Source organism: Aethalodelphis obliquidens, unplaced genomic scaffold (genome assembly GCF_003676395.1).
Source record: "Aethalodelphis obliquidens isolate GAN/ISIS:26980383/991018 unplaced genomic scaffold, ASM367639v1 scaffold10, whole genome shotgun sequence".
NCBI classification, from domain to species: domain Eukaryota; kingdom Metazoa; phylum Chordata; class Mammalia; order Artiodactyla; family Delphinidae; genus Aethalodelphis; species Aethalodelphis obliquidens.
In genome coordinates this window covers 37,583,808-37,599,677 of record NW_020837954.1, presented here as the reverse complement: position 1 = coordinate 37,599,677, position 15,870 = coordinate 37,583,808, and the positions used below count along the sequence as shown (strand labels likewise).

General features: G+C 39.5%; 1 protein-coding gene across 9 annotated transcripts in view; it reads right to left on the bottom strand.

The window, feature by feature from the left end:
- Positions 1–15,870, bottom strand: part of SYNE2 (spectrin repeat containing nuclear envelope protein 2) — a 337,188-nt gene that overhangs the window by 71,267 nt on the left and 250,051 nt on the right. For all 9 annotated transcript variants that reach the window (XM_027111459.1, XM_027111458.1, XM_027111452.1 and 6 more), the window contains 10 exons: positions 14,544–14,663; positions 14,152–14,352; positions 12,612–12,785; positions 10,618–10,749; positions 7,770–7,966; positions 6,069–6,201; positions 4,449–4,631; positions 3,886–4,032; positions 2,035–2,211; positions 837–992 (listed from right to left, as the gene is read on the bottom strand). In XM_027111459.1, coding sequence (XP_026967260.1) covers positions 837–992; positions 2,035–2,211; positions 3,886–4,032; positions 4,449–4,631; positions 6,069–6,201; positions 7,770–7,966; positions 10,618–10,749; positions 12,612–12,785; positions 14,152–14,352; positions 14,544–14,663 — 1,620 coding nt within the window. The remainder of the gene's footprint in view (positions 1–836; positions 993–2,034; positions 2,212–3,885; positions 4,033–4,448; positions 4,632–6,068; positions 6,202–7,769; positions 7,967–10,617; positions 10,750–12,611; positions 12,786–14,151; positions 14,353–14,543; positions 14,664–15,870) is intronic.

Sequence of the window (15,870 nt, the reverse complement as noted above, 5' to 3'; positions counted from 1 at the left end):
GGGGTCTGAGCCGACTTTCCAGCCCCAACAGTGAGAAGCTCCATGCCTTTCTGTAGGCGGTGCAGAACCCACGTAACCTGTGCCGTCTACAGCTCTGGGACAGTGGAACTGCTCTCAACAGGAGTGACACAATCAGGGCGGTGGGGAGGGAGGAGTAAACGCACGTTTGGATGAGGGCACCTCAAAGACCAAGTGACCTGGCAAATGATGACTGAACGAAAAAAGGGCACAGCCAACATGCTCTAGCCCAAATGGGATTTAGACAGTGGTTGGTTCTGAGGGAAAAGTAGTCCTTTGAGAACACATTACACAGTAGGTAAAATAAAACCATTTTCCTCTGAAGAAACAGAAAGAAATACTAAAACTCATGGAGGCTTCAGAGTAATTTTGTAAATACTGGAGAAGTTAATAAAAACACAAAAACTGGAAAACATCAAAATCAAAATTCCCGTGGAACTTTTTTTTTGTCTGCACCGTGCGGCTTGTGAGATCCTAGTTCCCCAACCAGGGACTGAACCCAGGCCATAGCAGTGAAAGCACTGAATCCTAACCACTGGACTGCCAGGGAACTCCCAACATTTTTTTCTTAGGAGTAGCATTCAAATCTCTTAAGAACTACCATAACCATGAAAATACTTCTGTTTATCATTTAAAAACAGCATTTTGCAGTTCTGTAAAACACATGGACACATCTATTTTATAGAAGAGAGTTAAGTAGCTGGGGGCTTTGAGGAGAACCCTCAGAAATTACAGCAGCTTGCCCTGCTCCCTGGGGCAGGTTTGGTAACTAACAGCCTGACCAAGCCACACTGGACAGGTGCTGTGTGTCTTCTCACCTGACAATCCAGGAGTGTCTTCTGCACCGAGACCACACTTTCAGGTTTTTGTAAAGTGTTCAGTCTCTCCTCTTGTGCCTCCATCCAGTTGTTCAGAATCTGTATTTTGTTTTCATTCTCAGTGATACTTTCCAAAAGTTGTTCTAATTGTTGTATCTACCAGTTATGAATAAGAAAATAAAACTTTCTTATTTTAAACCACATGTTTAAAATGTAAATGTCGTGATATGTTATTTTTAATAGGATAATTTTGTTTCTTCTCAGATTTCTAACGTTTTGCACAAGATTTCCCAACAACTTTCGGAATAAAGATTCATAAGTCAGGAAATATGAATTATTTTCTCCTTTTTAAAAAAAATCTAACATTTGAAATGAAAGCTAACCTGATAAGAAAGCTGGCTGTTCTGGAGTTCCACAATATCTGTACAAAACAAAATCATGTTGCTAACACTCAATATTTTTTCATTGCATCATCTATTGATATATGTAAAGCTTAAGAAGTTTTTTTTCCCCAGACTCTCTTCATTAGACTCACTTAAAAACTGTCAATATAAAGAATATCACAAATAATGCATCAATTTAATAAAGTAATATTTTTTAAATGTCTGTGATTCTTCTCATTTCTAATGCTTACAATGTTTATTAGGTTACAATCATAGTATATATAATGTTTTATACTTCTTTTCATATGCCATAGGCGCTTTCTATGTCATGACTTGCTGTCCAGTATTTCATCAAATGGACACCATATAATTTGATTAATTATTTCTCTCGAGTTGGAAATTCAGGCAGTCTACATTTTTCACCCGAATAAATAATGTTGAATTGAACACTTGGTGCACATATCTTTTCCTTTTTGAAGGACTGTCTACTTAAAATAAATGTAAAAGAAGTGGACTGCTGGGTTAAGAGATAAGATGATTATTATGGTTCTTGAAATTTTCTGAATGCTTTCCAAAAGGGTATGTGAGCCATTATCTGCAATGTTTGAATGTGAAAGCCTTGGGATTTTATCTTTATCTTAAGTTTTTCTAATTTAGTAAGTGTATAATGTTATTAATGTTTATTTCAAATGTCTGAGTGTGGAGTCTTAACCACTGGACCAACAGGGAGGTCCCACAAATGTCTTCTAAAATTTTTCAGAAAGTGGTATTTTGCAAAGGCTAAATCATACATCAAGCTGTGACCATGAGCTCACCTTTCCATTCAGTGTTCCATGGACCCGGTGCCATTGGCGGTTCATCTCTCCGAGATGCTCTGCAAACTCTGTTCTCTCATAGCGCTTACTTTCCACATCACAGGTGCTTAACTGAAGTACTGACTGGTTAACAAAGTCAACTATCCATTGTTTATAGTCCATTTCCATTCTAAACTCCTAAAATGAACAAATAAAACAGAATTAAACCACCAAAGCCTGAATTGAAGCAGATGAACTGGACCTCTCCTTTGGTGCACTGTAGGGGGCGCCAGGCTCCCACCCAGTAATCAAGAGGCGCCTGCCTGGAGCTATGTTCTACCCTCCCCCAACCCCACCACGCATCTGCTTTATTTGAGTGGAGAGTCTTTGGGGGAATTACACATTCCTGGGAACAGAGAGACTCACCGCTTTCAAACAGACTGAAAAGTCAAAGATGGTACCACGTATGGTAGTTGCATCATAGGAACCAAAATCAAGACCCGGAGTCTGACAAAGGATTCCTTTGAGAGGCTTCCCGAGAGCTCCACTGGAATTCAGAGCCATCCTGTGGGCTCATGGAAATGACAGGATGGGAAGTCTGAAGTTAACACTCTCCCAGAAAACCCAGGACACCTTTAAGGAGCTCTGCCAGTTTAGGCAGCTTCTCTTCCTCTGCGGACCGTCTAGGCCTCCCCGTTTGGATGACTTTAAGTTCTAGAGCAATCCTAAACCCTCCCAGGGCCACGCATGTTTCTGTTAAGGCTGATACTTGCTGGGTTTATTCTGGCAAGTTCCAGCACCTCCATAGCAGACATCCAAGGGTAAAACTATGTGCTAGGTTACTAGGGCCTGTGAGAAAAATATACATAGGCCCTCTACAGATTGTACTACTCACTGAAGTTAGGATGGGATAGGATATAAAAAGGAAATCCTTGCTAATACCATGCTTTGTGATTAAGCCATTCATCTTCTGCCTACCAGAGGCTACATCCATTAGCCTATGAGGTCTTGGAAAGCAATGACCGGAGTCTTCATTCATCTTTGTGTTCCTAGTGGCGAACACCTTGCCTGGCACACAATAAGCGTTTGTGCGTGGCTTGTTAAATGTTGGTTAAATCTACTTGAAATCAAATATCGTGGAGAAGGCCACATCCCTATCTATTTGTAGAAGGATATCAACTTTTCCTTACGTATTCTCTTATCCAAAGAACATTTACTTAACACCTATTGGATGCCAGGTGTTGGGCTAGGTGTGCTGTTTCAGGGAGGTAAAGGAGGGGCCCCTGCTCTCAAGAAGCTAAGTCAAGGTGGGAGATAGGCAAGTAAGAAAATAATTATAATACCGGGTGACACGAACTATTGATAGCACCATGGAGACACCTAATCCTGGAAAGTAAACCGATCTGGCTGGGAGAGTCAGGGTAGATTTCCAAATGAGAAGATACTTGAACTGACTCTTGAAGGATGACTAAGAAGATTCCTACAGCTAAAAGCGGGACACTGGAATTCCAGGCCAAAGGTACAGCACGTACAAAAGCAAAAGCACGAGCAAGAGAGCGCCAGGGGCGGTGGAGGGACCGCAAAGGATTTGGTTCAGGCAGAGTCCAGGGTTTATGTGGGGAAATGAAGAGCCAGAGCCAGTTCAAAGCTTGGATTCTGTCCTGTGGTGATGGGCGCTACCAAAGGAAACTGGGCAGAATAAGAGCAAGTATACTAACTCCTCTCTCTAGAATCATCCACCATCCCATTCCCCACGCTTAGAATTAGTTTTTCTAAATAATATCCTCCATGCCTCTTTGTTCAGTATTTCCCTTGCAACTGACTTGCCTTCTTTATTTAATGAAAAGGCTTCTGGCTTTTTTGTATAATTACCTTGTACTTGTGAAGAAGATTTTTAACTTGAGATGCAGAACTCAGTGAATGCTCAGAGTCTTCATCTGCAGTTTGATGTTCCACATTGTTCATCCAGTTAATCATTTCTGTTATTGCTTTACGAGATGGCAATTTCTCCATCTGAAGCTGCAAAATCAAAATGATTTCCATTTAATTACCTGCAGTTAACAAAATGAATCAGGGCATCACTTAAGATAATATCTGGTTTGATAAAAGGTCTTGCCACATAATTATGCAGGTTACTCACAAAAACAAACCCAGCATTCAAGCTCAGAATAAGTGACCCCAAAACAATGACAATGACCTTCACATAAACTAACACAGTGGTGCAGATAAACTGGGAAATAAAGTAATTAAGCCTGATTTCTCTCTTAAGAAAGATCCCACTGGAGGAGAGTCCAGTAATTAAGACCTATATTCAGTGGTGCCAGAGAAAAGATAGGTGGTGTCAATGAAAATTACTGAGTCAGAGAAATGATTTTAAAAGAGTTGTGAGCTAACAAGTGAATGCTAATTCAAATGCTGGGTCTTTAACTACTTACCTGGTGAAGTTTTTCTTGGATGTCAGGAAGTTGAGTTATGAGCATTGTCCACTTTTGTTCAAACTGTGCTAAAGAAGCTCTCAGTGTCGCCGTATCAGCTTCTTTCAGGTGAAGAAGTTGGTTCCCAGTACTTAGAACTGCAGTTTTCAAGGAGGACTTTTCATCAAGTTCCTTTGAAAACTCCTAAAAGGAAACAGTTTCAAAGTTTAGAAACTTTTAAAATTTACACGTGTCATGGAAGGACTTCCCTGGTGGCGCAGTGGTTAAGAATCCGCCTGCCAATGCAGGGGACATGGGTTCGAACCCTGGCCTGGGAAGATCCCACATGCCGCAGAGCAACTAAGCCCGTGCACCGCAACTACTGAGCCTGCGCTCTAGAGCCCATGAGCCACAACTACTGAGCCCGCGTGCCACAACTACTGAAGCCCGTGTGCCTAGAGCCTGTGTTCCGCAACAAGAGAAACCACCGCAATGAGGAGCCCACGCACCGCAATGAAGAGTAGCCCCCGCTCACCGCAACTAGAGAAAGCCCACGCCCAGCAACGAAGACCCAACACAGCCAAAAAAATAAATAAACAAATAAATATAAATAAATAATAAATAAATAAATAAGGCATGGAGTAACTAAGAGTCAGAATAACTGGTTAGAGTCCAAAACTAAATAAATGAATTCAATTCAAATAGTAAATATTTATATGTGTATGTATGTATGTGTGCATGTGTATATGTGCTCACATGTGAGTGCACACACACACACACACACACACACACACACACACACACACACACATTTTTCCTGCTAAGTGTCAGGCACTGTTCCAGGCATTTGATATATGGTGGGGAACAAAAGAGATGGAGTTCCTGCCCCTTGAGTGGCTTATAATCTAATGGATTAATATTTTTAAAAATAGACAAATCATCAACTATAAAAAGAAAATACAGAACACAGCACTACGTTCATTTTTCTTTAAAGTTCATATTAAATGAACTAAACACAACAAATTTTTAACTAAAATATCTGAAATCTTTCCTGGTACTTACAGATTTTTTCCCAGTATATTTAAAAAATATTTATATTTTAATATCAAAGTGAGTAATCATAGCTACAAAATACGAAAAATGGAGAAAAGACTAAGGGAAAAGACGAAAAGGTCTCAAAGTATAATTTATATCACAAAATTAATACTTTCTTTTCTTCAAAAAAAACCCCTTAAAACAACAGAACAATAACATTTTAGTAGAAATATCAATTCTGTATATAACAATTCAAAACCATGTATTTATTAGCTAACATTTATGAATTAATAATCCTGTGAGGTTTTAGGGGGCAGGTAAGGGAGTTATTTTCTGCACTTGTAAAACATGCCCCATGTCAGGGCAAGTTTTAAATATATATATATTTTATAGTGTCAATTTAAAATATACTTTATCATTATTATAAGCATATAAATCAATAGTATAAACAAATAGCTCTAAGTTTGAAGAATGCAGCTGCTATTAGCCCAAGTTTTACCCCTTATCTACAAATGATTATGGAAACTATCACACCAACTCTCCTAATTTTCCCCTGATATTTTTTTCTAACCAACAATTACCTGAGCATATTGTATTACAACTTACAAAAAAATTGTTTATGTTGCTTCTGATTGTGTCCAAGTCCTGAGACACATTGAGGGACTGCTCTTTCCAGTAGTTCAGAGTTTGCTGAGAAGATTCCAACCACTTGGTTAACTGATCTGAATCTCTGTTATAACTAATAGGAGCAAAGTGGGAGAGAAAGGAAATTAGAAATGATTGCATCCCCCGTATATTTTCTTCTGTTTCACCATTTATTTTCTTGTGTTGACCAATCCTGTTATTCAGAAAAATCATGATTTTTTAAAGAATTATACCCTGTTTAATCCCAGGTCCCAAATCTGATGCTCCTGTCATTGTCTACGACTCTATAATGACTAATCAAGAACAAAGAGGCATTTTAAAGTCTAAAATAGTCTTTTAAAAGTTTATTACAGCTACATAAAAGTAAACCCACAGGTAAGGACAGAAATTATTTTTATTCATCAAACGTCCTCTATAGATTTGTGTACAGTAAAAATATAATCAGCATTGGTATAAGTTGTAAAATAGCGAATTGCTATTGGCTGGATGCCAATATATTTATCTGATGGAATGAAAATATCCAAGCAAAGTGCGGTCCCTCTTGTAACTTCTAAACTTCTCTAGGTTAAGACAGCCTCCCTAAGAGGTGGGAAAGAGAATGAGGTTAAGTGTTCTATGTTTTCTACCTTCTTCAAGGGTTTCAAGAATGAAGTAAGCGAAAGACAAATACCATATGATATCACTTTTATGTGGAATCTAAAATATGATAAAAATGAACTTATTTACAATACAGAAACAGACTCACAGACATAGAAAACAAACTTATGTCCACCAAAGGGGAAAGGGATGGGGAGGGATAAATTAGGAGTTTGAGATTAACAAATACATACTACTATATATAAAATAGATAAACAACAAGGTCCTGCTATAAAGCACACAGAACTATATTCAGTATCCTATTAAACCACAATGGAAAAGAATATGAAAAAGAATATATGTATTATATATATATGACTGAATATATATTACTGAACATGTATGATGAATCACTTCGCTATATACACCAGAAACTAACACAACATTGTAAATCAAGTATACTTCAACACAAAATAAAAAAAATTTTTTTTTAAAGATTTGATCAGTTAAAGCAAAAAAATTCTTTGAAGAACTCCAAAGACTTTTTCAAACTATTCCATTAGCTAAAATTATTTTTAAGATTTAAAAAAATTTGGGGGGCTTCCCTGGTGGCGCAGTGGTTGAGAGTCCGCCTGCCGATGCAGGGGACACGGGTTCGTGCCCCGGTCCGGGAAGATCCCACATGCCACGGAGCGGCTGGGCCCGTGAGCCGTGGCCGCTGGGCCTGCGCGTCCGGAGCCTGTGCTCCGCAATGGGAGAGGCCACAGCAGTGAGAGGCCCGCGTACCGAAAAAAAAAAAAAAAAAAAAATTTTGGAAAAGTGTAGGAAAGAGCAACATCATGGCATAAAGGTAACGTGTATAATTTTATAACATAATTCCTAGTTTCCACAGGAGTGATTACACATTATCCTGAGTCTTGCAAACTAGCATCAGAGACTTTCGTTCCCATTTAGCCTGGAAGAGGGACTCAACTGCTTTAGAATGTCAAAAACCGTACAACAGGGGGACAGCATGTAAAATCTGGTTGACTGCAGAATCCCTCTGAGGTCTTTTTCTGATGCCAATCAATCCCTAAGAAACCACACCTGAGCAGATGCTTGAGAAGCGTTTGCAGTCTGTGTAGTTCATGATCAATTTTTTTGTTTAGGGACAACCACTGCTCTTCCAGTTTTGCAATCTGGCCCTCTAGTTCAGGACAGCTCACGGAGACCACCAGCTGTTTGCCTTCATTCACAGTCTGGTAAAGCCGGGCATGCTTCTCATCGATGTTTCTTTTTATTTGCTAATAAAAATAAAGTCATAGAATGAATGATTTAAAAATTAAATCAGCCAGTCAATTCACAAATACTTCATGAAAAACCTACAGTAGAGGCTACTGAAGAAACAGTAACACTTTCCAAACCCTCAAGACTCTTGCAGTCTGGCTGAACAAACATGATAAATGGATTATTAATTATCTTCCACAATGAGAGTGTCCAATGCATTTCTACTGCACAGATTATACATGCAATATAAAATGAAAATTCACAGATTTAGATCTGATCGTTACTTCTTTCACCTAGAAACTAGGTGATGGTCTACAGGGCACACTGAGCTTGCAGAGAGGTTTTGTGTGACCTAAAGCTTATTCTGAAAATCAAAAAATTTTACATAGAAATCAAGATTTCCTGTGACTCGGGGAAAACAGGAAGCTCTAGCAAGCTCCTTTGGAAGAGGTTGTTCTCCTGGGTTCTCCTCCACCACTGTCCCCACCAGCCCTCCCACTGTCCACCCAGTCAGTGACCCTTATTTCCGTTCTCCTGCCTGGGCACCTGGAAGCATTTTACATTGCGGCCTAGGTATGAAGGGGATCAATAAGAAAACATTTCTTTATCATCTTTTAGACCCAAACAGTAGGGGGGAAAGCTCATTTTGAGAGTCTTCTGGATATCAGGATTCAGGAGGGAGAAAAGAAGAGGATTTTAGAAGAATAAATGAAAACAACACATTGCTAATTCAACCTCATGAAAAAAAAAAAATTCTTCAGAACTGTGAATGCAATGACCCCCTGAAGAGAACTCTGTCTAAAGGCAATTATCTTCTGTAGTTGGGTTCAGCTAATGACACATATCCTGACTGTTACTTAAATTTAATCTTAAAAAATAAATTATGATCAAAACAGAACATTTGCTATTTTCCAATTAACTTAAGCTTTTTAAAAAATTAATTAAAAAGTCTACCTCCAATGCCCTTTCCATCACTCCTAGCTGCAACTCCTTCTGCCTGCCCAAGTCCACAGGCTAGAATAAAATGTCCAACATAAGTTTAAAAAAAAGGTTCTAATTTTCTAAGCCTTCAGTGTGAGACACTTCATCTTAAGAGCATCTCTGAAAAGTTTTTTTTTTTTTTCAAAATATCTTTTGTTACAGTTACATGGAAATGCTATTGTTTCATGGGTTGCCCTCATATATGAGAAGTTTTAATTTTCCCATTTTATACACAGGAGTCAGACTGCACTGGTCACTCGGTCAATGAGGTGTCAACCGGCACTGGAACACGGCTTGTTCAACACCAGAGGCCATGCAACGGACTGACCCTACATTCCCGGCCCACAGACGTCCCCTGATCAAGATACACACAAACCTCTCCATGACGCAGAAGACGATAATGACCTAAGGAACGCTCTCAGTGAGATGGGTTTTACTAGATATCTGTCTTCTTTTAGTCTGGCAAATATATTTAAAAGTCTTAGAACAATTATTTTGATTTCAAAAATATCTCTAACTTAACAGAATCACAGGTTATAGTTTAAGGTATACAGCTACTCTTGGGGAAATAATCAGGCTTCTATCAGGTTGGCTAATATGAACTGTTTCTTAATATAATAAGGTTTAAAACCGATCTGTTTTCAGCTGCATTCTTTCAGCTGTTCAGGTGGTACCTTCTGCATCCCTAGGCTAACAAAGAATTGAAGAGCAGCTTCCCGCCCCCATAAGACTCAGCTTTATCTGAGTTCAACTCAATATGACAAGATGGCAAAGATATCCATGGCAGCTTTCAAGACACCTAGAGAGCATAACTACAGCATTCCAGCCTCTGAAAAATGTTCCTTACAGGAGCTTAAGTGCCTCCAAGGAATGGTGGGACCCTGCCAAGTATTCCATGCTTTCTTCTTCCATTCGGTCTGGTCTGGCAACAAACCTGCCTTTGAAGTTTTAAAGTTGATATATGATAGCAACTCTAGCTGCACAACTCAGATTCTGACCACATACATTCTAAAGTTAAAACTAAGTATTTTCAGTTTCTGCAGAAAATATTTAAACCTTGTTTTTATCTGTTGGTCATGTTCTTAATACCATTTGAAAACCATTTTATCTTTTCTATGGCATTGAAATTTGAGACATAGAGACTTTGATAATAACAATATCAAACATTACACAAGAAAAAATTTCAAGTTTGAAGTCTCTTTATAACACTGGTGCCAGGTAACAGATTATTGTTTGTCTCATAGGCTACGTCCAGTCAGGGCTTCACTGTTGTCATAAAACTAAAAATATGTTCAGAGGCCCGTGGTTTACAAAGTTCTTCCCATACTTCAGCTCATGTCCACACCCACTGACATCCACCTCCAGAGACTGGTAGCACCAGCTTGATTACCTACATGCTACAGATAAAGACACTGAGGCTTAGGGACAGAAAGTTGACAAAGTGATAAGTGAGAGCCAGGACTCAAACCAAGGTCCCGACCCCACGTCAGACATGTGGTTATGTCAAGAACCCCGCAAGTAAATCTGCAGTTTCCCCAAATACGTCTCACTGTGAGTTGTGTGAGGAATGATATTTCATTTCAATTCAAATCATTCACCTTCAAAGTCAAGTAATTTAGTCAAAACACAATAAAAATACAAAGTGCTACAGACAATGACTTTGACGGCTTAAGTGGAAGCAAAATACCTGATAAAATGAAATCCTTTCCATTAATCTTTCCTCTGTCTCTTCCACCAAACTCACAGAGGGCAACGTGGATACAAGAATTTCCAGGTCCTTTTCAAGAGACGCATAGTTTTCATCAAATTCTTCCCATTTCTAAAGAATTAAGAACACATGATCAGCAGGGGGCTTTTTCTAGATTAGTTCCAGATAATGACAAAATTAATCCTAAAAACAAAAATGAACTCTGAGACCGTACAAAATTAAAGCACAGATTCCAGGGGTTTCTGAGATATAACCCACCCTAGTAAGAGCTCAGTGTCTGGTGGGAAACAACTCCACTTCCACTGCTTTGTGGAGAAGGTTTTAAAAAATCCAGTTGGTATTAGGGTTTTATGCTTGTCTCGTCAAATCGAGTAGGGAATGATAGGATTAAGTTCAAGTGATACTCTCAGCATGCACCTCTGTGGAGACCTCAGAGCCTTTCTCTTACTTGGAAAGGAAGGGGTTAACTTGTAAAGTCTTTTTCAACAGAAGCTTCTGTTAGGCTGCTCCCAACGCTCCCTGCTCCAATCCCCAGTCCTACGAACATTACCCAACAGACACGACCCAAACCATTACCCTACCGTGCTGCTTGAAGAAGCTGTTTGAGAAGTTATGGGCTTACGTTTCATCAGGGGAGTAACTACTGCCTTAGCCTGAGTCTGCCTTGTCCTAGCTCTCTCTAGTTCCAGAGAAGCCCACCCCTAGGGTCTCAGCACTCTACAGAGCTGACTTAGGGACGTGAAATCTTACCTGCTGGAAAATTAACCACCTTAGTAATTCTCATAGCTAGTGAAACAGCGGGTGACATGGCTGTTAGGGGCACTCACTGGGTTCATGGAGTCTTTTTTTTATTTAACTTATTTATTAACTATTTGGCTGTGCCACAGGGCATGTGGGATCTTAGTTCCCTGACCAGGGAGTAAACCTGTGCCCCTGCAGTAGAAGCATGGAGTCTTAACCAGTGGACTGCCAGGGAAGTCCCTCATGGAGTCTTTTTTTTAAATACGATGAACTATTACTATAAATATCAACTTGACACACTAACTAGAAAATTAATTTTATTAGCATAAAATAATACCATAGCTTATTATCACATTAAAAAGTTGAATACTGGAACTTTCCTGGTGGTGCAGTGGTTAGGAATCTGCCTGCCAGTGCAGGGGACATGGGTTTGATCCCTTGTCTGGGAAGATCCCACATGCTGTGGAGCAACTAAGCCCGTGCGCCACAACTACTGAGCCTGCGCTCTAGAGCCCGTGAGCCACAACTACTGAGCCCACGTGCCACAACTACTGAAGCCTGTGAGCCTAGAGCCCGTGCTCCACAACAAGAGAAGCCACTGTGACGAGAAGCCCACGCACCTCAACGAAGAGTAGCCCCCACTCGCCGCCAAACTAGAGAAAGCCCACGTGCAGCAACGAAGACTCAATGCAGTCAAAAAGAAAATAAATTAAAAAAAAAGTTGAATATTTCTTTGTTTTTTGTTTATTTCCTTTATGTGCTAACATCCACTGTGTTTAAGAAGTTAAAGGGAAAATAAACCTTAAAATTGAGAAAGAGCTTTACGTAAGCTTAATTTTTTTCTTTGACTCGGGACAGGACTGTCATGAATCTACTTCAGCAACAGAACATCTGGGCTTGCCCTCTTCGGGATGCACCATTTCTGAACCGCTGACTATTTCATCAAATGATCTCATTCAAGATCTCAAAGTGCTTTCCATTTTGTTTATTTGTACACAAACCTGGAAGGTAGAAAGATGCTGTGCCATCCCTAACCAACATATAAGAAATCTCAGCTAATATTTCTTTCCGGGAGTAGCAGTCAGAGCTGGAACAGGATTCCACATTCCTCACTGCTGGTTCCCACTTAACTATTGCTTAATAATAACCAGATACTTGTTTTGAAAACTAGAGGTGATGCCTGAAAATCCAGAATTACCGGCTTAAGTACAAAATTTATGAAAGCCACATACCTGCAATAAACTTTGCAGCTTTATTCCACACTGGTGTGACTTTTCTTCTAGTAATTTAACTTCCTTTACTTGTTCTGCCCACACTGTCTCTTTCTTTTGCAATAAGGAAGGAAGCATTTTGTTGGAGTATGTTTGGATCAACAGCATGTCAGCAACAAGCTTCCGGAAAAAAAGCTGTGAAATGAGGAAGATTTTAATATTTATTTATTTTTACATTGTGAAAAATCTTAAAATTCGTTACTTCAACATGTTCTAGTGTCCTTTACTTTTTAATCCAAAATCCCAGGACAGCCATGTAGAGTCAAACACACGAGAAAACAAAATAAAAATTGCCTATCTGTCCGTAGTCTTTGAGTACGAACGGAATTTTAACAAATCACAAAGAAAAATTACCCTAGGTAATATTTTCCACAAAATAGTCCAAATTAAAGGGCAAACATTATTAATGAGTCAATTTAAATTTCCAGTGAGATCTTCCTATGTCAGTTATTCCAAGTTTTAAGCAACTTTACAAAAAGTGGTAAAGCCACTGATGTGGCTAATTAGTTTCAAGATGATAAATTGGATGGATAGTTGTGTGAGCCCAAGAAACTCACATATTCAAGAGCCAGAGGTTCCTAAGCTCTGGTTCTAACTTCTACACAATAAAATAGTTAACTAGAGGGAATTCACTGATGGGGTCTATTGGGATTCTGGTTGGTGAAAGCTCCCAGAATAGCACTTTAAGGCCTTTAAAGAGGAAGGCTTTCCTTCACACGCCTCTCTATTTACAGTCGGCTGCCCCCTCTAGTTGTTTGGGGGGAACTTCTTATTAGGTGAACCCCTTCTCTTGTTCCTTGAAAAGGATACATACAAGGGTTTATAAAAGCATCTATCATAAGGTCTGACACATTATATATATCAGTTAATAGATTTTCTCCTCTTCCCTGCCATCCTTTATACAATATTTACCTCTGAATTTTTCTTAGACTAAGGTCTGCTTAATCAAAAGCCTAGACTTCAGCTTATTGAAGGCAGGAACCCTGTCTTATACATTTTTATTATCAGCACTTAATTACTGCATATCTCTTGTTGATGATCATGAGGTTTTGTTTAATGAAATGAATGGAAAACAAAAGGATTTATTGTAGCATTACGCTAGACATACATTTACGTAATTTAAATATTTCTTTTGATTTCGGTTCTCAGTAAAACATCTCCTAACCCCCAAATTCAATTCCCTCTATTAAATGTTCTTAAATGTTCTTAAAGTGTGTATGCCAAGTTTAATTTTAAATTTGTTTGAATGGCTCCTTGACAAATATGTCTTCTCAATCAACTGAAAGCTCCATAAGTATTAGGAACTATGTCTGTTTTCACTCACAATCATATTCTTACGAGTTTAGCAGGGTTCCTGGTACACAGGGAGCACTGTAATAGATGTTTGTTAAAAGAATGAAGGAATGATGTAAATTTCACCAGGGAAGAAAACGGATGCTCTTAGTTCACACTCAGAAAAACTTAAAGTCTATGAAAAGGTGATCTGACCCACGTGTCTTACCTTGTGATTTTGTATTTGAGCCTGTAAGGCAACTTTACTTTTGGTTTGTTGTAAGGGGTCATGAGCAAGATTTTCCTTTCCGATATTCACCAGTTCTACCATGCCTTGCAACAAAGCATCTTGCTGGCTCTCAGTGATGAAAGGGCTGCTGAGTTTTGTGTACCTGGCTCTCAGGATACCCCACATTCTGTCAAGTACATCCTGAAAAGAAAGAGCAGGTGTGCACAGACTTTTCCATCCAACCATGAAAATAACCCAAATGAAGAACATATCTAAATTCCCTTGGTAGAAGAAAAAAGTCTTACTCTTTACAATCATAGTAATTCACGGAGAGTAAATTATAAGAGTAATACTCTTTATAATTCATAGTTCTGTTCTCTGCTCAGACATACCTCTAATTTGTAAACCTCCTGGAGTAGAACAGAAGGTAAATGAAGCCTTTCCCCTTCGTCTCTTAGCTTTGCCACTCGGCTCTCAGAGTTCTGCAGCTCCACTGTATACGCATCTGCTTTCTAAAGCGAGAGACGATACAAAAGAGTAAAACCGTTTAATAAGGCGTCTACATATCCATTTTAAAAGAAGTGAACATCTTGTCTTTCTCCAGAGCTGGAATCTGGATGGTCCCTGTGGGAACAACATCCTTATAGCCGTGGAAGAGGGCCAAAGTCGAGTTATTCCCTGGAAGGCTCCCCAGTCTCCCTGTGATGAAACATCCAGGTCAGGCTCAAGGAGCAGACTCTTCCACGGGTCAGAAAGAAGGGAGCATGTACATTTGTTCCAAGACTGGCCAGTTCCTTCGTGGCATCACACTCTTCTTTGTGTCTGTGGTTAAAGAGCAACCTGTTTAATGGGTTTGATTTAATATTTGGTGCTTAACCCATAGCAGACTGTGTGTGCGGTGGGGGGGTGCAGACTTAGAAAGCTAATCATTTAGAGGCAACAGGAGAGGAGGAGATGGTCTCTTCAGACCTCAGAGAAAGGGATCTGAAAGACGTGTTCGTGTGTCTGTCTCCCTCTGCCCCTGCCGAGGCTGGAGGGAAAGGGCTCCCCACGATCTAAGACTGTTACTGTGGCAGAAACCTCTGGCTTATGCAAATAAATGGGGCTAAGGCCCTTGTGTTCTACCGAAAAAAAAAAAGAATTGAACAGTATAGAAAACAATTAAGGGAAAAGTGAAAGTCCCACTTCTCTATCCTCTCCATTCTCCCCAAAGATCCACAGTTGACAGTTTGTTCCTAATGTGTTCAAAGCATGTACTGAGTAGAGGTAGCGTGCACATCCTGAAACACAATAGATTGCACACCTCATTGTGTTCTGCAATTTGCATTCCTCCCTTACAAGCTCCTCAGCATCTCTTCACATCAGTACAAACGTATCTGGAGCCTTTTAAACAGACATATAATATGCCATTGTAAGGCTGCTCACTGCTTTAGCAACAGTCTGCTCTTAACGGACTTTTGGGCTATTTAGAGTCTTTAATGCAAGCAGTGCAGCTGGGTCCATCCTTGAATATTCATGAATATATTTATCTTTATGCACTTGCCTTTTTCTTTAGGATAAGTGCAAGTCCAGTACCTAGAGAAGTGCCTGAACATAGTAGGTCCTCAATTAATACTTGCTGGATAAATGGAGTGAAAGGGCTGCTGTATGCAAGAGCATTTAGGCTTAAAGTTTTGATATGTAGCCAAATGATCCCTAGATGCTGGACTAATTGGCACT